This window comes from Lineus longissimus, chromosome 18 (genome assembly GCF_910592395.1).
Source record: "Lineus longissimus chromosome 18, tnLinLong1.2, whole genome shotgun sequence".
In the NCBI taxonomy this organism is placed as follows: Eukaryota; Metazoa; Nemertea; class Pilidiophora; order Heteronemertea; family Lineidae; genus Lineus; species Lineus longissimus.
Window position 1 is genome coordinate 14,720,672 of NC_088325.1, and position 21,384 is coordinate 14,742,055.

General features: G+C 40.0%; 2 protein-coding genes across 3 annotated transcripts in view; both read left to right on the forward strand.

The window, feature by feature from the left end:
- The window catches only part of LOC135502029 (sex peptide receptor-like), a 231,622-nt gene extending 216,875 nt beyond the window's left edge, over window positions 1–14,747 (forward strand). For both annotated transcript variants that reach the window (XM_064794478.1, XM_064794479.1), the window contains one exon: window positions 11,140–14,747. In XM_064794478.1, the coding sequence (XP_064650548.1) occupies window positions 11,625–12,857 (1,233 nt within the window). In that variant the 5' untranslated portion in view covers window positions 11,140–11,624 and the 3' untranslated portion in view covers window positions 12,858–14,747. The remainder of the gene's footprint in view (window positions 1–11,139) is intronic.
- Window positions 14,748–15,083: 336 nt separating this feature from the next.
- On the forward strand, window positions 15,084–21,112 carry LOC135502030 (sex peptide receptor-like). Its single transcript, XM_064794480.1, has one exon. It carries the CDS (start codon window positions 15,084–15,086, stop codon window positions 16,281–16,283), a length of 1,200 nt encoding a protein of 399 aa, XP_064650550.1. The 3' UTR covers window positions 16,284–21,112.
- The last annotated feature ends 272 nt before the right edge of the window (window positions 21,113–21,384 follow it).

The window sequence follows — 21,384 nt, forward strand, 5'->3', positions numbered from 1 at the left end:
AAACAATCGGAATTATATCAACTTTTCTACCTTTCATCCATCTTTATGACTCTCACAAAGATCGTTGTGATGCTTACTCGCGAAGATGCCGGATAATAGTTGACGACACTTAACACTAATAGCTCCAATGTATGGCGTTGTTTTGATTTCGTGTAACCAATGGTTACACCACAGTTTTAGATTTATTTAAGGAGGTGCCAAAATGATGTCTGTTTAACCACATGATGATTACCCAGGTTTAACTGACAACAGATTTCAGCTTGGTTCGGATCATTAGTTCTTTCATGGCCTTCAATGCATTCCGTTATATCTTCTTCACGTTTCATTCTTTGTTGATAGATGGTGTGGACTTTTAGCATTCGATGCACTCTCCACTACTGGAGAGCATAAATAAACGATGACCTTGCTTTCTTGACCACCAGTCAGTAGGCTGTGTCTCCCACGTATACTCAAGGCAGTAGATACATGTAAGCCGTATCGCCATCCCCAGGGTCAACCTGTGGTGATGGATTTGAGTATTGTCTCTGAGAACAATCTGAAGTTACTTTTTATGCAATCCCTGTCAAAAAATTAATCAGAAGTTTTACCATAGAAGGAATTGTACAGTAACTTATAGCGCTCTTGACGACAAACAGTTTTATTATTTGATGAAAATAAAATAGGTTAAATGTTTGATCAGAGTGCCATCTCGCCTCTGCTCCGTACCAGCATGCTGATGACAACAATATGTTGACCATGATGTTTCCCACATCATGGTTTTGCCTTGTCAAAATATTTCACAAGTTTTGCCATAGAAGGAATTGATCACTAACTTATAGTGATCTTGACGACAAACAGTTTTACCAGCAACATGTAACAAGGGTTTTTTTGGTTTTTTTGTTTTTTTGTTGTTTTTGTTGTTTTTTGTTGTTGTTTTCTCATGAAATCATGAAATGTAAATATAGAAAAAAAAAGAAGTAAAATGTGAAATGTAAAATGTAAAAAAGAAAGTACAAGGGAAATCAAAATATATATTACAAAAAGAAAAGAAGACAAACAGTTTTATTATTTGATGAAAATAAAATAGGTTAAATGTTTGTTCAGAGTGCCACCTCGCCTCTGCTCCGTACCAGCATGCTGATGACAACAATATGTTGACCATGATGTTTCCCACATCATGGTTTTGCCTTGTCAAAATATTTCACAAGTTTTGCCATAGAAGGAATTGATCACTAACTTATAGTGATCTTGACGACAAACAGTTTTATCAGCAAGACGTAACAAGTTTTTTTTTTTTTTTGTTGTTGTTTTTTTTGTTTTGTTTTCTCATGAAATAATGAAATGTAAATATAGAAAAAAAGAAAAATGTAAAATGTAAAATGTAAAATGTAAAATGTAAAATGTAAAATGTAAAATGTAAAATGTAAAATGTAAAATGTGAAATGTAAAATTTAAAATTTAAAAAAGAAAGTACTAGGGAAATACAAATATATATTACAAAAAAAGAAGACGAACAGTTTTATTATTTGATGAAAATAAAATAAGTTAAGTGTTTGTTCAGAGTGCCATCTCGCCTCTGCTCCGTACCAGCATGCTGATGACAACAATATGTTGACCATGATGTTTCCCACATCATGGTTTTGCCCTGTCAAAATATTTCACAAGTTTTGCCATAGAAGGAATTGATCACTAACTTATAGTGATCTTGACGACAAACAGTTTTACCAGCAACATGTAACAAGGTTTTTTTTGTTTTTTTGTTGTTTTTGTTGTTTTTTTGTTGTTTTCTCATGAAATCATGAAATGTAAATATAGAAAAAAAAAGAAAAATGTAAAATGTAAAATGTAAAGTGTAAAAAAGAAAGTACTAGGGAAATCAAAATATATATTACAAAAAAAACAAACAAACAGTTTTATTTCACAAGTTTTGCCGTGGAAGGCATTGTTAACTAACTTATAGCGGTCTTGACGACAAACAGTTTTACTAGCAACATGTAACAAGGTTTTGGTATGACTTCTCAACTATATCAGGAAGCATAGTTCATGTAAAAGCTGGAGCTGAAGCTGTTGAAAGTCGAATCGGAAGAGATGAATCAGGGCTTTGTGCGGTTAAATTTGAGGCGTGGCGATCCACTTGAGCATTTGCCGCTGATGCTGCAGCCACTGCAAGACTACCCTGGGCCCTAGTGGTTATTTGGTACTGTTTTCGCCCTAACGTTGTAGGGAAAAGAAAGGGATTAAGACAAGCAATAGTGTTTTTAGTTAAAACAATTGAACACTATTGGAGATAGAATTTCATCAGAAATTCCGCTAGAAACAATTTCTTATGGTCAGTGACTTTGATGTTTAGAAAAATATACCTCGCTCATTTACTTTCAAAATCCCTTTAGTAAACCGTGAGAGAATATGATAAATGAAATCTTTGAAGATGCATATACTGATTAGACCTGTTTTATCTCGATCAAAGGGCTTACAGAATCCTATTATTATAGTTGACGTACCCAGTTAGTCAAGTTACAGTCATTTCGCTTTGAAGCAAGTAACTTGATATAAATAATAAATGGAGAATATATCATCCCGAGCAGAAAGTCAAACATGGGAGGCTCATTATGCGCCTTCTGATTTTACTCGACGCGTGTACACGTTTGAGGACATGGGCATTGATTGGCTGAAGATGGACCAAAATTTCAGATTCTCAGGTGGTGTGCTTCGTGCAGTGTTCTCTCAATTTCACGGATTCGGCCCCATGATGTGTCACATTCTTCAGAGTCGTGATTGCAGAATATACCATTGCTCGAATGTTGCGCCAAACAAGGCAGATGGCTTCTGGGCAGTACCGTACATCAAATAGACAATTAGTCTCTCCAACCATTCGACTGTCTGCAATAGATAATTGATGCTTCCCCATGGCGGGAAAACCTCCATCCTCAATTCAAAAGTCAAATTAGAAGCAATTTCGCAAAGTGTCTTTAGAACATCCGAGTCTTCGTCACATTCGATTATTTGACTGTCGATTCATCTCAATTGTCTCCTCATTTCAACTGGCTTGATTGGGCAATTAAGATTAGGAATAGATAGACGCTGTTATTATTACCAATTGGTTTTGTCATTAAAATTATGGCTTAATTCGCCGGCTGAATCTTCCTGCTGGTGTCTTATTGATTTTTGACGTAACGGCTCTAGCTGTGATCATCAACTTTTCATGACCATGGGCTCCTACAAAGTAGTATGGATGGCTCGAAAGTATAGTTCACACCAAATGAGACATCGTGTGACACTTGGATTTGGCTCTTTTGCTGCTGGTTGAGATTTAGTTGTTTACGAATTCATCATTTAATGGATTGGGGGAATGCAATGCTTTCAAGCGTTTCAAGGTTATTGAAGATTGATTATTCATGACACATTTTGACGACAGCAATTAAATTTGATGAATTGAATATGGCATCCAATACGCCGCTGTTTCTAAGTCAAACTTAAGATCATAATCATGTTTAAGACATTCCGCACGGTTCGTTTACAGTAAAAAAATTGACACCGAGGATGCCTTTGACAAAAGTATCATCACTCGAAGATCTAAAAATGATCTAAAATTTAATTCGGATCAAGATCAAAGTGTATTTTAAGAATCTTAATTCCGTCCTCACGTCATTTTCTTTTTGACCTTTTCTCACCCGATGTTGGTAATGCGATTTGATTTCAGATTGGTGTGCTTAATGCACTTAACCCAAACTTTTGCATGATTATTTTTTTAACGAACTTTTTATCTTAAGTCTTTTCGTTATTTTCGAATCAACAAGAAATTATTAGAGTGCTAGTGCGAAAAGATGTGTTATGAGGGATACGTTTTCTTGCACGCAATGTCAAGTGATGCAAATTCCACAGTTTTCTCTAGGTAAACGATTTATTACATGTCAAAACAACGTGGCACATTTCTCTATTGGCTCTGTCAGTTGTTCATCTATTATTGAATAAAGAGATTGTCTCAGCGGCACACTGGTTAACTTGCAAACCTCATTGTTAGTTGACAAGTCAGACTTCGCAGCGAAATTCTTATTACGCTTCAGTGGGAGTGCGTAATATGTTTCAGTTGTGGAAGGTAAACACATTTTCCAATTAGGTATGCCTCTCTGTTAACTTTCTTGTCCTTATGGATTCCTCCGTCCTTGAACACACGTGTCCGTCCCATACTCATCCCGTTCCCGCAGAAGGCACTTCGCCAACAAGAGGTTTCTGTCCCTGCAGACTGGACGAGGTGAGGTGAGAAAATACGTGTCAACCGACTCGCTCATGGACAGAAATTTCCTCACCATTATTTATGATGAACAGTTTTTCGTTTTTAAATTGCAGTTGTCTCGACTAATAGGCAGTCTTGCAAGCGAACCAGGGTGCTAGTTTGGAGATCCTATCGCGGTCACGCCCTTTACATGTTCTGTTGTAACGTGATTATAAATTTTCCCAGTGTGAGTGCGAAGTTGGTGTGACGTACGCGATCGTCGCCGCGACCTCCTCTGTCGAGAAATGTGTGATCGAAATGACTATGTTTAGACGTGAATACGATAAAACCTTGACATGATTCTACCGGCAACTAATCAAACAGTCATTGAATTGGAAACAACCAAACAATGACATATCTTCAATGCTTGAGAAAGCGTCGCGATACCGTGTTCCATGGGACAAGCTGCAGTGATACCACGTTCCCAAGGGTACAGCAATCTCCAATCTGGAAGTATCACTTCGCTTCGACACTTATTGGACTTACGCTAGTCGTTCGCACGGATGTATAATTCATACCTGGGATTTGAGAGAGATTACGAATGAATTCCGCAAGGGGGGAATGTCACCTTCAATCAGTGTAATGTCATTATTTTTGCAAAGACAAGTCAACATTTCCAAACTGCACGAGATTAGTGGAAATAGCAGACCAAAAGTGATGCGCTATGCAGAGGTTTTCGGCGCAATGACTCTCCACTAGAACCGTGGTTCTAACTTTTTTTGACGGCTTCATTAATTGAACAAACACGAGCGGTTCAGGTTGCGACACTGTTGCGATCAAACGAGGTGCAATTGTACTTTGCATCAGAAGCAATACCTACGCTGCGACCAGTGTGTTTAAAGTTCCGAATCAATGCCGGTGCTGCCAACTAGCGAATTGCAGAAAACCCTCTCAATTTATCGATTTCCCCTGCCGAAGTGAATGAAACCACTTCTTGGTATCCGCTTCTCCGGTGATTTTGTGTACGTAAAAATCCAATGGAATCGTTGAATGGTTTTTGTCCCCATTATCCCATTCTACGAACAAGTTAAGTTTCCAAGTGACGAGAGTTACAGATATGAGTCTATATTTGGAACATACCTGCGTTTGAATTTGCAAAACCTTTCACAAAAAAGGCTTGTTGTCTTTCGTAAAGTTTACTAATATGAAGAACTTACAGACAAACATAACAGTTCAAAGGGTTACTTTTTACTTTGATTAATAATTTCTTTGAATATTTGCCCACGTGAGCTTCATTGTGGTAGGTGATAATCGTTTGTACATCTCTACCAAATGTCAGTGGTATACCTAGGGACCGACCAGAGATACCTTAAGTGCCTTCGAAATATCAAAGTAATGTTTAATGAAAAGGAAGACCTGCGCTACAACGACACAGTGCTGGAACATGTTGTCAGATTAATGACCAGAAGAAAGTGATGTCGTTGAATGCCTGAAAGAAGTTTAAGTATCAGGAAGTATAAAAAGTGCTTGACAGTCTTTAACTGACATGGAAATATAGGAGACGGAATGATCACGAGCTTCTATTTTCAGTGAAAGAGCTGTCATATCTGAAAGTATCTTTTCTGAAACGCATCATAAAATACATTTTGAGAAAGTAAACAAATTTGATGAGAATCGTGATAGATTGGCCGACTTATTGTTTTCAAGAGTAAAGCCAAATTTAGTTATTTTCCCTTAAGATGTCTGTGCATGTACATTATTTGTGTGCATCAAAGTACTGAGCATTTGAATAAGAAAGACAAACACAATTTTGTACAATGACCAAAAGCAAATCGACCCAAAGCGTCAGAAACAATCTAAAAACATTAACTAAGTCAACATGAATATAATCACAAACCACTCACGGGGCACATTTGACAAATATTGGTCGAGATTTATCAAAGTTTATTATCATCATGATCATTTCCTTCTGCCTCAGAGACAGAATTGCTCGACAAACATTTTTGATTTTGTTTAAATCGAGCAAAGTAGATGATCAATAGTATGTCGTATATTCAAATTGAGGTAGTGCCTGTGATGATTGTGATTGGTTAACACTTTGGAGCCGGTGATTGGTTGGTGCATTAGAACGTGTGTCTTCGATTAGCTCAGAGACAAATTGCTTGGCAAATTACATTTGTATCAGCTTGATTAAAACACACAAGCTAGAAGATGATTATTTGACGGATATTCAATTTGAGACATGTCTGTTACTTGTCTCAACTCATCAAAGCTGACATAAATGCATGAAAGCCCTAACGGCCAAGTTAAAAAACACTAACGCCATGTTTCAAACACACTCAAATATGATAGACTACCAGCAGGCCGTAGTGGCGCTACCGTATTCACCAACAGATTACAGATATGAGCATCAGCTCATATGTCTTACTATATGTGGCCATTGCGACCATGAACGACTATTGATTGAAATCGAATGCCACCTAGTCAGACATTTCCTCAATACAGGTATGGTTTTAATACCAGCAAAGCGGGAAATTGTTTTGCGTCTTTAAAACACGAAAAATAGCTGCGTGCTCCTATAATCACCAGAGGGTGTCATGTTCATCTCCTGATTATGTATCTTATGAATTCACTTTGCCAATATTGTAAAAGGGCAAATTTTAAAGGCCTCTTTGAAATTGAAAATGGTACGGAGGGCACAAAAGACGCCATTCTATCAAGCTTTTACGTGAAATGTAAAACTGAAAAATATGTTCATTTTCAACAAGTTCTTCATGGCATAACGGGTATGACGGCAAGGATCAAGTGGCGAAGGTTTCGAGTTCGAATCTGCTCGAGGAATATTTTTCATTTTTTCTTTTCACGAGAGCGTCTCTGTGACCTGTCTCGTCCCCGCTTTTAGCAATTTTTTCTTGAATTTTTGCATGCAAGATGGATCAAGTTTGAATGTTTCTCATGATTCAGATGCCAAGACCAATAAAATGCGAAGCTAAGTTGTGTAAAGAGGGGAATCTGACCCGTACAGTTGGCAATGGAGTGCGCTTTGTACTATGAGAACTTGCCCAGGCAGGAAGTGACAAGGCTGTCTGTTCATATCGATTATATAAAACAGCACTTGTTGCTGCTTAATTTTCAAAAAGGGTGAGGAAAGCGACTTGCAGCGTAGTTCTCCTTCGAGCCTTCCATGTGACCTGAGCAGTTCGTGATATATAGAAAGACAGAAAGTGAAACGAGAAATAATGCAATTCCTTCCAGTATACTTTATCGAGTTATAAATATTTCTGACTCTTATATAAAAATCTTTGAAGTCATAACTCAATATCTCTGAAAGTTATTTCAAAAGGAATTGGTTTAAAATGGTGTCAGTCTTGTAAACGTAGCTGCTGCAATGCTTCTGGGAAAATTTCTAGGCACGAGATGAGGCACTCTGCTTTTCTTTTGTACTTCGTTTCGAAGTTTATCTTACTTAAGAGTCCAGGTGGTTGAGGCGTTGAAACAGATGAGATGCAGGGGTGTGGTGTAAGTGCTAAGATAGAAACCATGCTGTATCAGCCGAGTTACCAGTTTCCTTCATAGTACAAATGACAGCATTTCTTCAGCAGTCAAAACAAAGAACAATTTTTCCATCCTCGGATCATTGTCATACGCCGAGCATCGGTAAATCGGTCATTATTCCTGCGAAAATTATCCCAGAACTCGTAAAACTCAATCTTCTCTCAGAACGGATGTGTCGAGCAGACATTTAGACGAATGCCTCTGACATAAAGGATTGCCATTGCGACCGGTAAATTCGTGTGAGGAAGGAACCCCGGTAAAAACAAACCTCCGGATCGCCATTTTTACAACCAATCGAAAACAGCCCCCGACTGATTCCTCCCGCTCCGTGTCATTCAGTTTTTATAGCCAATCGATTACAACCGGGAAAATGACACTTCATACTGCGCATGACAGGAAGTTGTTTGGATAGTTAGCTCTCAATCGTCGTTGGGATAATTGTACAATTCAGTCCAATTTTCTCTTAAATAGTAAGTTGCTTTAGGTAAGTAATGTTACGGGAAAATTTCCCAAAACAATTCACAATATCCGGAACAAGACATGTAATGTCTATTGTTCCTGATATTGTGATAAAAACACGTAACAGGCCGCTCCTCTTTTATCTACTAGTCAGGGATTCCCGAAAGAAATACAGACGAATGTTAACATTGTCCAATCAGAAGTGCCGAATTCTGCATCCGCGGGGTGCTTAATCTGTAATCAGCCAATCAGAAGTCTCTATGTTGAAGTAGGTGTCGGTCAGTTTTGCGAGTAAAGGTTGAATTCATCCTTGGTCGGTTTCTGAGTAATACTTTGCATTTCACGAGGTCTCAGATTTTCCCCATCAACATGGGAATTCTGCGATGTTTGATCCCATGCTGTTCTGCTCCATGCAAGATGGATCAAGTTCCCAATGTTTGATCCTGTCAAGGACTTTTAGTGTGGTCTTGATCCTGTTTTCCTGGTTCCTATGTTCGTACTGGAGGGCTATATAATAGGATTGGTCACAACGAACCGAAATGCTTTCTATATTTGACGTCTCAAAACGTGTTGGTATCGATTGTTCACATAAGCCTGAGTTTTTCTCAGCAAATGCGCATGCGTACTTCAGACAGTTCTCTAGCGATTTTAGGTTGGTGAAGGAACGACTCAACACGATAAAGTTATCAGTCTAAAATAATACAGTGTCGGACTGGAAGGTACTACACTTTTCGGTTTTGTAAATCTTGGAACTCCCAAACCCGACCACAGTTGTTTCCAGGTACCCCACAAGATGGCGCTCGGCGCTGCATGTGACGCCATCTTGTGTCTCTCATGGAAACATCAGCACCCTGCATGTTGTATACATTCGTAGCACATTAGATAACTCAGAAACTGGCGGTCGTCTGGGCTTTTCACATCCAAGCTATCATCGTTTAACGTATTATTCAGTTACTTATGTTTGTTTATTTCTCTTAGCGGAGCGTAAGATCTTAAAAAGCCCGGATGTGCCCCGACTGGTTTATTGCATGCACCTATGTTAGGGAAATTGGTTCAACATTATTTAAATAGACTTATGTTGTAATGACTATAAAAATGGAAACAATGTCGCATTTCGTTGAAGGGTCAAAAAATTCATCACATATTTCTGTGTGACTGTCATCTCCTTCTTGATTTTGACCGGTCACTTTAGTTCTTGGTTTTGACAGATCAATCATCATCACACGAGAGTCAACTTTTGATTTTTATGCTGCTCAACCAGAGTTCGAAAAAAAACATCCAAGAATGCATGAAAGACTAGGAGAAACATCTTATCTCCCGGAAATGGTTTTGACTATCGTAACGACAACATTTTGAACCGATTTCACTTTTTTTTGTAGAATCGATATATGCATGATACTCTTTGTTGGTTTTTTTTTCACATTTCCAGCATGGTTGGGAAAATTTATCTTACATTCACTAACTTGGCTGATTCTGAATTTTCTATGTCATTTTGTTTAAGATTTTAAGCATGATTCTGTTGCTGTTTAGTTGCCTTGCGAAGACTTCAAACGACATCACCAAAAATCGTGCTGATGTTTCTCATGTTTCTAGGCACCTCAAAGGGCTAATTTGTTACTTTCTAATGAGCCTAAGTTTTAATAACTCAATCCTAAAAGCAGCGAGGCATCATTGAGTCTCGACGAGGTATGTTTCCTGTAACCAACTCATATAAAGTGATTGAAAGGTGTTATCAAATGATTTATCGCTCATACAAACAGTTACTTTATTAAAAAGTGAAAATCAGCCCTAGTTCCCGTATACGCTGGCAAAGTCGACATCATGGAATCATGGATAGGCCAATTTTTTGATCTATGATGATTTTTACAAACCACGTTTTATAGTCGGATTCAATCATAGATTCTGTTATGGCCCGTGGTAGAGCCATGGAATTCCATCATCGGTCCATGGATGGAGACTTTTGCCTATGGCTTTGAATATAGAAGAGGCAGTTTCCACGTTGTTATTTTAGCATGCATAGAGTTTAATTATTTCATGATATGTTACTGCATGATTGATTCAATTGTTATATGGACATGATACTTCGCATGATTGTATGTAGTGCATTGCATATTTCAATAGCTAAACATGCCATCGAACAGAAATGCTAGACGTGGGGACAAGTGAATTCTGCCATTTTTGTAAAATCCATAATTTTTTATTCGCGATTTGTATTTAGGCGAATAACGAATAATTTTCGGTTTGTTAGATAAAAACAAATGTTTTCGGAATATTTTTTCGTGAATCGAAGTGATTTGCAAATCTACGGAAAAAACGACCCTGAAAATATAAGGGTTAAAAATTAATAAATATTAAATACCTGACCGCGTTCTCCCTGTTTGGTCAAAGAAAAGGAGAGCCGAAACCAAATCCAGCAAGTTTTAAGAAGTCTATAAGATGCAAAAAGATATTTTGGTCGAAAAAATGTCATAATGATAAAGATATAATATATCACAGGGGTATGGTCGTACTCATTACTTAGAGTGTGAGGCTTCTTCTTTTTTGCTACCTTTACCTAATGAATTTGGCCAAACATGCGGAAAATAGCCAGCAAGGCCAAGCCAGCAAAGAGTGATATGCACACGTGGTTGCGCGGGATCATTTCTAAGAACTAGTATGTTACTCCTTGAGTCATACACTGGCAAACGCTATTATCTATGACAAAGAACGTGCCAGGGTGAAGGGCCTTCCTAGTCGTGACCTGATCACATGATTACTGGTACCTGACAAAAATAAATCTCTTTAGGGGTGTTTTTTATCAATTTCTATCTTGCACGTAGAGATCTCGTGAGGCTTCACCCTAAGCACGAAAGTTGACGAAAACACTACTTATCTAATTATTTACAACCTGATATATAGATGATCGTATTTCAACCTCTGTTGTATCTTTTCAGGTATCAACTCAAGATTGACTGGTGGCGCCATCTGGACACAAACAGATGATCACGTGCCAAGGGAAGCGTCCGGTGATGTAGATAATCATACCTGCGTGACAGAAATTCACTGGAAAACTATATAACATAAACAAAACAAACAAAATGTTGCTAATATCGTGACCAGATTTAAGTAGTTTTAAAAAACTTCGATAATGAGACAACGCAACTGGACGCTCAGTTGAAAACTGTTAGCCTACTATCATACTGGATAGAGAAACTGGCGATTGTAACATAGACATATTGCCATTCACTGCTGGCTTCTATATCTGGCTATATATCACCAGGACCAAGATCTGGTCAAATATCACACTCGGACCAAGATCTGGCCTAGCATCTTCACAGCCGAAAACGGGTGTTCTCGGCTGATGGGGACACTCGTTAACAGTTGCTATCAGAATAGAAGTAGTTATAAAGTCGTAAATTAAGGATTAGTAGTCGTCGAAATGGGCTCTCCGTCGATGCAGTACAACTCTAGCTTCGGGGGTTCGGACCATGGCAACATCACCATGACGAGCGAGGAGGAAGGCGGTGGCGGGCCGAGTAACATGACACGCTCTCTTGTACACCTGGACAGTGAGTTCCCGCCTGACTACGCCCTCCCTATCAACGGTTACCTTATTCCGCCCTTGATATTGTTCACCATCATCACAAACAGTTTGGTCTGCATCGTTCTGCTAAAACCACACATGCGATCCCCGACGAATATGTTACTAGTCGCCATGGCGGTATCAGACACGCTCACAGGCCTAACCCCTGTTCCGCAGTACCTCTACTTCTACACATTTGGATATCATAGGGAATGGGTGCCGTACGAATGGTGCGTGGTCAACTCGGTGCTCGGCCGGGCACTTCCCACCATTTTCCACACTGCTTCAATATGGCTGACACTGGCCCTTGCGGCGCAGCGGTACATCTGCGTGTGTCATTCTATATTTGCGAAAAGGTGGTGTACGCAACAAAATGTGCTACGGACTATTGCTGTCATATATTTTCTCTCCTTTGTGGTCCATATAAGCACATTTCTAGACACGCAGTACTACCCTACCACTGATGACAGTTTTGTAAATCCGAAAGTAGGGATAACAGTCCGGGCGTGTAAGATGGTTCAACATGAATGGTTTGCTAAAAATCACATGATCTTCTACAACATTTATATGTGGTTCAGAATCGTTTTCATCCATATCTTCCCGTGTATAAGTCTGGTGATTTTAAACGCCTTGCTGATTAAGACCATGAAAGAGGCAAAGAAACGCCGGGCACAGCTCCTGCGCCAGAACAAAAAGAACGAGTGCAAGAAGCTGAAGGACTCTAGCTGCACGACTATGATGATGGTGGCGGTAGTTGGGGTATTCCTAACAGTGGAAATACCCGCCGGAATATTCATCCTGTTCTACGCGGTTGTGAACACGGTGGTCAGTATCGCAGACTTCAAAGTACTTTTCCCGATTATAACGTTAATTTTGAACTTTTTCATACTATTGTCGTATCCCGTGAACTTTTTTATTTACTGCGGAATGTCACGTCAGTTCCGGGAGACTTTCAAGCGGTTGTTTTTACGGGGCAGCCAATCACCAGTCGAGAGAGAGCACTCGCAGTACATGACACTGGCCAATGAGAATGGTCGTTGTAATGTCAATATGGCGAACACCACTTCTACAACAACGTCTGCTATTTGAACCGCCGTCACGTGATTTCGCCACGTGATTTCATCCTATCTAGAGGCCTTAGATATTGTGTATCCTGCACTGACGAAATTTGTGGGGAAAAAGCTTTCTGCTTGTTTAACAAAGCGGTAGGATGTTGATTATCTCTACTTTGCAACAGTTCGACTTCGAGAAAGTGCGAGATATGAAGGAAGGTCCTTTGTAACCCAACGTGGATCAGATCGAGCTGATGCTATAGGATTTAATGAATCTGTCTAAGGAGATTTACGGTTGTTAAATCACTGGTGTAGTTACCACCTGGGCAACTCTTCCACCCCGGTGTAGGATACCATACGCCATGTGTCAGTGCTTGGACACGCCATCGTCTGGTAATACGCCTTCAATTTCATCGCCGCTTATGTGATATGTTTCGTTTTAAGTTGAAACTGGTTCCAATATAATTGATATATAAACTGCCTTTTATGTACAATGATATAATCAAGCGACGTATATTTCCCAAGAAACTAGGAGCGAAGTTGTTGTTGAAGTATAGTTCTGTGATTATTTTATGAATTGCTGGGATAAATCGCAAATCTCCTAGATTTGCTACCCTTAGTAACGAGATTTGACATGAAAGAACTTACCTCCGTACCTAGATTAATTGGGACAGATAATTGTTTCAGAAAACAGCTGAATTTATCAACAGATCGAGAGTGACTCTCTGGCAAAAGCTGAGAAGATGAAGCCGTACCGGTATGAACATACTTCTGAATTTGGCGTTGACTGAGACAAAATGTAGCGGATAATGTGGCATTTCGTTCGTCTGATAATACGTCGCCGAAACCACCTTCAGTTGATGTTCTTTTACTGCGAAAAGGTAGACTATAATGGACACTAAACTGTGGAAGAGCATTAGGTGTCACTATAACACGAACACACCTATGGAAACAACCACTGATTACAGCATAGCATGATCTTTCACTTATTCAACGAGCATGTACAAAATATCATTGATCGTTACATCATCAACCCAATGACAACCTTCTCAAACAGATTGCTGATTGGTGTTGACTTCATAATTAGCAACATCTTCACAGTGGTGTAATCATCAGAGCGCCTTTCACCTGTCCGCTCGCCACAACGTGAGAAATGCCTGGGATATGTCGCTTATTACCTCGGTAACGCAGGTCGGTATAAAGTGGTGTATATGTACATGATGTTCACATTTTACTCAGCTATGATATGATATGTTCTTTCGTCGTGAAATAATTTCAATTTTGTAGCTGCACGGATTGAAAAAAGGCAAGTGTTTCAGTAAGCGTTTAGAAAATATCAGGACTGTTCTAAAACGCAAAATAACTTGAAACTATCATATCGATGATCGATTTTCATGTAGACCGGATCTAGTCCATTAAATGGATGGATGTTACTTGTGTCAGAAAACAGCTTTTTTTAATATCCACTCATTTTCAGCCAATTTTGCTATACTGACCTTGCCCACAATATCCGAGTGCATGTACGTGTATAACAATTGGTTTCGCCGATTGTACTAAGATGTCACTGAGCGGCAGCATTGCATGCGAACAGAACATGAGTTGTTTTATTTTTACACATCATTTTCCCTCCTTTTTATTTCATGCATCAACATCTTACAAAAAATGAAGCCATACTCAGTCCGATCATATTATGCTAATTGTGATTTAGCCTAACTGAAATCGTCTGAACTTTGCATTAAGCCGTGAGCATCCATCAGACGAGATTAGATTTGTAGTTATTGTTTGAACCAAATGAAACATTCTGGTATCAAATAGAAAAAATACGATGGAGGAATCGTTATTTGAGTCCAGCTTCTTTAAAATAGAACACAACTTTTTCTTCGAGTGTCTCATTTTTCCTTTGGTTCTGTTTTTTTATAGGAGCTGTGGCATTCAAAACGAAAGTAAAAACGATCGACCAAGGTTGCAGACCGACCGATCTTCAAGACCTTCTCGAATTCCATCAAATTTCAAGCGGCAATTGATGTGCGTCGAGTGATGATTGCGGCAAGTTGAATCGAAGAAATCGAAGACAGACCTTTACACATCTCACCCAGTGTTTCTTGCTTTCTGTCTAAAACTGCAAGTGTTATGATGTGACATAGAAGAACCAAGAAACGAATCACTGCCTCTGACTAAAGAAAACCGAAAATATGACTTTGACACTATCTCTTGAATAAAATGAGCAGAATTCGTCCTGTGGTTTGAAAACTGAGGCTTTTCGATGGATAACATTTCGTCAACCGTGGGCTACTCGCCGCTCTTGCCGACTACGGACTATGTCCAAACGTCTGCAGATCCAAATTGCACCAACGCGTCGATGGATATGGAAACTGTCATAACGGTGGACATGAACGGACCACTGAGCTACAACATACCTATAAATGGCTACATCAGTCCTTTGGTGATCATCTTTACGTTGGTAACAAACTCCCTAGTTTGTGTGATTCTACTGAAACCGAACATGCGCTCGCCTACCAATATGATACTTGTGTTCATGGCTGTCTCAGACACCCTGACTGGACTCTCGCCGATCCCTTGGTACCTCTACGCATTCACGGCCGGAAACTACAAAGACTACGTCCCTTTTGAATGGTGCAGTGTGCAGAGTCTACTCAACAGGGCCCTTCCCACGGTGTTCCACACGATGTCGATATGGCTGACTCTAGCTCTCGCCATTCAACGGTACATCTACGTGTGTCATTTTTTACTCGCCAAGAAATTGTGTACCATGAAGAATGTGGTCAAAGGCTCAGGGGGCATTTTCATTGTGAGTGTAGCTGTCCATATTCTTATGTTTATTGATCAATTATTCAAGCCAATAGAGGTGCCCTCTTTGATAAATCCTAACGTGACCGTCAAGGCCTGCTTCATGGGTACCCCAGAGTTTTTAAACCCCATAGCTATGCCTCTCTATAACACCTACTATTGGTTCAGAGTGCTGTTCATTCACTTGATCCCCTGTATCATGCTAGTCGTCATCAATGCCTTACTGATACGGACCATGCAGAAAGCTAAGAAACGGCGAACCCAACTTTTGAAACAGAATAGGAAGTCAGAAGTGAGGAAATTGAAAGATGCGAACTGCACGACAATGATGATGGTGGCTGTTGTTGGGGTGTTCCTCGTTGTGGAGCTCCCCTCTGGAATTCTCTTCGCCGTCTTTATTATTAACACGACCTTCAGTCTTGGAATTCTAGAACGCGACGTGGAAAAAAAAGTGTCTACTATTTTTAACTTGCTGATTCTCATTAGTTATCCAATTAATTTCTTCATTTACGCTGGGATGTCGAGACAATTCAGGGAGACATTCAAACGGTTATTCTGTAAAGGCCCCCTCCCATTGGACAGAGAACACTCCCAATATAGTGCGTTAGCCAATGAGAATGGACGAATTGTGAATACTTGTACGACTGCGATATGAGAGGCGTATTTTGATTGGATGATATATTGGAAGTGTTGGCATGGTTGCGGTTGTTCTGTATCATTGAAGGTCCCATAAACTTGTCTTAGCGAAGGTTGTATGCCACATAGATGGAACCGAACGGAGCTATAAGTAAGTGAATAATCCGTGAGAAATGACGGACAATATCGCCACCGTTTGTCTAAAGAGAACTGTGCATTTCTAAAAACTCCCGGTCACACTAGCCAGTCAGGCGCCCTTAATCCTGTATCTGCGGCGCTGTCGTCCAATTGGAACCAATCAGAATGGAGTATTTCGGTAAACATTCAGAAGTGGCCTGGTGGTGACTGTAATATGGCTCAAATTTCGAGGTTTGTTGACCGTTGATCGTTTATTGACATTTCAGCTGTAGATGACAAAAAGCATCTTTGAACAATTTATTGTTGCAAATTGTATGTCACACCTAACGGAACCGAACGAAACTAGTGTGCGGGTGGAATGATTTTGCGTGTTCCCCTCATTGTTTGGGAACGCGGTGGGAGAGATCGACAGTCTTTTCTCTGTTTCCCCTATTGAAAGTGATGGGTCTCTGATCTGTAGCTTTCTAGTACCGGTATATATGGAGGCACTGAAAGTGGGAAACAAGCATTAGCGTCACATCTGGAATTCTGAGATTAGGTAGGTGAAAACTCTATCGAACTCCCGAGAAAGACTAACTTTAGGGATTACGTAACATAGATTAGCCGCTGCAGCGCTTGGGACATAAGTGCTGAATGGAACAAGAAATGTGATCAACGGATACCTGCTATGGGAGGGCGATTTGATATCTAGTCTACCATTATGCCTGCGCTACCTCTGGTTGGGACAGCAAGAACTTTTAAAACGAAGAGACATCTTCCGAGGATCACTGCTGACAAGTTTGAAAGGCCCACTGCACTTAAGATAATTTGTTGTAAAGACGTAAATTAATAAGTTATTAATGATGATATTGGCCATGTTGAACAAAGCAGGTGACAGATTGTAATGTGGGTGGTTATTTGGGTTCAAGTCAGCTGCGTTTGTCCCTTTCTCTAAAGTATCAATCTCGACGAAATATAATCATCAGTTTTGATATTTCGGTTTGACATCCGTCTGAGGTCCAGCAATTATCCGAAATGATATCACGATATTCACTAAACCCATCGTGGTATATTCGACTGGGGATGTTTTTCGAAAAGGCAAGGCATTATGAAAAAACATTGCTTTGACGAAGTTATGTCTGTTTTGTCGGACATGGCCGCCCATTGTTGTAATACCGTCACGCTACCTAGCGATATTTCCCCAAATTATTACCCTTGGTTTGTTGATGACTCTATATTTTTGTTGTAATATGTATCCAATGTTGATAGCATTTTGTAACATTCGATGCCTTTTTTTGATTGGGCCATGATAGATGAATTGTTACGGACCACAACGCGTGTTAAAGCCTCAAAACCTCGACGTGAGTCAGTTGCAGTGGAATAAGGCCTGGCTTGTTTATTGAACACTAGGCTGGTTTCGCAATCCGTACGAGCGACGAAGTACACATTACACAGGTCATTGGTGTCATCAGATCGTGTGCTTTTTCATTTACGGGACACTCTTAAATCATCTTCTATACTTGTAGAAGGAATCGGGGAACTTTCATTTTGTCATGAAAGATGTCTTCTGACTTGCTGCTTGAGCACAGTGGCGAATACCATGAACTGAAGAAGTGGCTCACACCATCGAAAATGTTTCTCTTAATCTTCAAGGTGTGAGCGGGTGCCCTCATGTAAGGGGTGTGTCTCTTGTGCTGTTTTGATTGTGTTGTGTGTTTCATGATCAGTGTATCTGTTATTTTATGACTTGGTAGGAATGGTTGATTTGAGAGTATGCTGCTAATATCGTTCCTCTCTTCTGGCTTTGTTTTGAATGTACATGTACACGTATGTGTGTGATTGAATGCAGTGATGAACCCAGGAGGTGGCGAGGAGCAGTCCTTTTTGAAGAAGAGGTCAGCTTATTTGAAATAAACCATGAATTGAGTAAAGTTAGCCTTAAGGAAACCAGTGCGTTCCCCCTTTCTCAAAGGCATCCATCAATTCTTAGACTCCTGGATTTGCGTCTGTACATGGTGGTTTGCCCCAAACGCGTCACGGTGTCTGTCTGCTCTCTGATCAACAAAGATATTTCATTGCAGACTCGGAAGAGTTGTTGTTACTCTTTGGTTCTTTTCTTGATATCAAATTGGAACAATAAATTGCTTGGATTACGAACAGCAGATGACTTGAAGGAAAGCTTGCACATTTTGTTATGAAAATGGTATGTTGTCAGAAGATCGTGATTTGCTGTGGATCTAAGGGTGGCGTGTGCGTTGAGTGGGGTGCCTGCTTGTCTGTTATTTTGCCGACCTCATCGAGAGACCGACATTGTGTGATTGCTGGTGCTGTGTCTATTGAGTGGCTGAATGTGTAGTTGCGTTGGTTGTTGATTAGAGACTGAATTGGATAATTTGCTTGTGGTTTGCAAGTGAGCGTCGCTAGAGGAGAGGAGGTGCCTGTGTGTATCAGTGCTTCAGCGATAACTTCAGTACATCGACATTAAAGCTGACATGCATGCATAAAAACCCTAACGGGATCACCCGACCACCAAACGACCAATTGCATTTGAAACATGATAGACACCCAGCGACTGGTCTCACTTGACTGCACAAACAACAAGTTCATTGACTGAGACGCTTTCATGTAAAAAAAAGAAGAAAAATATTCTTCGAGCGGGTTCGAACTCGGATCCTTCGCCACTTGATCCATGCCGTCTTACCCACTATGCCATGAAGCCGTTGTTGCAGCCGAACATATTTTTCATTTTTGTCATTTCACGTACCGGTACAAGCTTGACAGAATGGCGTCTGAAACATGGCTGACCGGTCCTTCAAAACTTGGCGGACGGGCCTTGGTGTTATCGGACATCGCCGTTGGGGTTTTTATGCATGCATGTCAGGTTTAATTCGCATTTACAAATTCTTGCTGTGTAACACGGAAGATGGTTACCCTTCAGGGGTCAATTGGGAAGCACACTGACTCGTATAAATCGGGCAATGGGACATGACCCTCTCGGCTTTTCATTATGGTTACGACTTGACTGTGATCAACACTGATTGCTTTTCGGATTATATATGGCAGCACTGGTCGTACAATGGCCCTCCAAGCAATCACGGGATATTGTCTCTTCCAATTCTACCACTTCAATTTTGCCCACAGGCGCGTGTCGATTATATGATTCAAAGGAGAGCGATCAGCCTCCATAAAACCCACAGAAAACACACATATAAGAGCGAATTGCGTAATTTTTTCGATTGTATATATCAGTTACTTCGAGGCTCATCGTTCGCTATCATTCTGGTATCTTCACGCACCTGTGTTCTACTCCACGAACCGTGGGTTCAAATTGGCGGCCTGTGTTGGCCGTCTTTTTAGGAGCTACCTCGATTACGAGCTAGAGCTGTCAGGCTGTGATCTGGGAATAGACACCACAGTAGCATTTGCTGTCACCAGGTGTTTTTCTATCAATACCACACGATAGGCTATATAAACTTGTACAGAAGTCTTTCTGTGGTCAGTTTTCTATAGAAGACGTTGTAATATAAATTTGCAGAATTGCGGCGTATATACCAGCCGCTGATTCCGATTCCGACTTGAGGCTGTATAAAAAGCGGAATCGTACGGAATAAAGAGGTACATTCTTGTTTCAAATTTGTGTGTGTTCTGCCAAAAAGGACAACTGATTTGAAAGAACATACGGGGAGATTGTTTCCGGGGCGTTATCATTTGTTAATTATTGTTTGAATCAACTTTATTTCAAATATTGCTAAGTTCAGCCAGTTGTTGCCTGGTTGCCATAAGAAGAACTTGCTTGCCAAAAAAAACAACCGTGAAATGTTGGACGCCGTTCGTCTTTTTGGCAATGCCTTGCAAGGAGTCATTTCATACGCCAGCATTTGCGCCTTGAGAGGATGTTAAGATATCGGATTGGTTACAAATCATGCCGCTAGGTTGCAGGTCTGATTAACCACCTACCGGACGATCGGGAACCAACCAAACTTGTCTGATTCCCTTGAAGAGGAAGCGACAAAGAGGATGGTGTGTGAATAGTTGTATTACCCTTGAAGTACTAGGGGAACCACCCGCGATACGGAAAGTTAGTTGGACATATCTCTGTAGTATAAAAGACATGTCCAGTTGATTTTTGTGTTAATTGTATATTACGCAGACATGTCCAGTTCACTTCCTTCTTCATATGCGGCGCCCCCAGTACTTTAAGCAGGGAGAGACAAGACCACTAATGAATATTCATAGGTTGGAGGGTCCAGGCCTATCTATTAGACGAGTGCATGTTTTTTACTCTCAAGTACATATTTGGAGAGGTATTGAAAAAATATTTGTTGTGGCAAGTCTACAGATATAAAGAAATTATTTGATGAAAAAATTAATTTCGAATTTTGCTAATTTGGTAATAGGGGGCGTGTTTTGAGTTTTTTCTGCCAGTTGGCTGAAAAGAGTGGAAATATCAAAGTCTGTCTAATTTGTCGATTAAAAAAAAATTTCCGTGGTCAATCACCATTTTATTTTTCACCATTTACTTGCCCGACTGTCCGGAATCACATAATCTAAATTTCAGATTCACAACACCACGCGTTCTTTGATGCGTCGCGGTCAAACATTGACAATTTAACTGCTAAAAGGCTTAAAAAATCAATTGTGGTCTTGTCTCTATTTACACTACATTTTGGGTCAATATAGTGAAAAATTTGAATGTGCTCAAATCACTCTAATTCATTTAGAATATTGTATTGCTGATGATTTAAGGTCAAAACAAGCTAAAATAATGAGAAAAAAACTTAATTTGACCCAAATAAGAGTCAACCTAACCCCGGTCTAAGTTCGGTTTCATTTTTACAAGTCTTGTTGTGTTGCCATTCATTTTGTAATTTCTTTGAAACTACTTAGGCCTTGATTCTGAAAGTTGTTCCCTAAGCAGCAAAGATATTCCTAAATCACATCCTAAAGTTTCAGCTCCATAGCTTGCTTATTCTGGCCAGGGCAGGTCTTTGAATTTGGTGCTG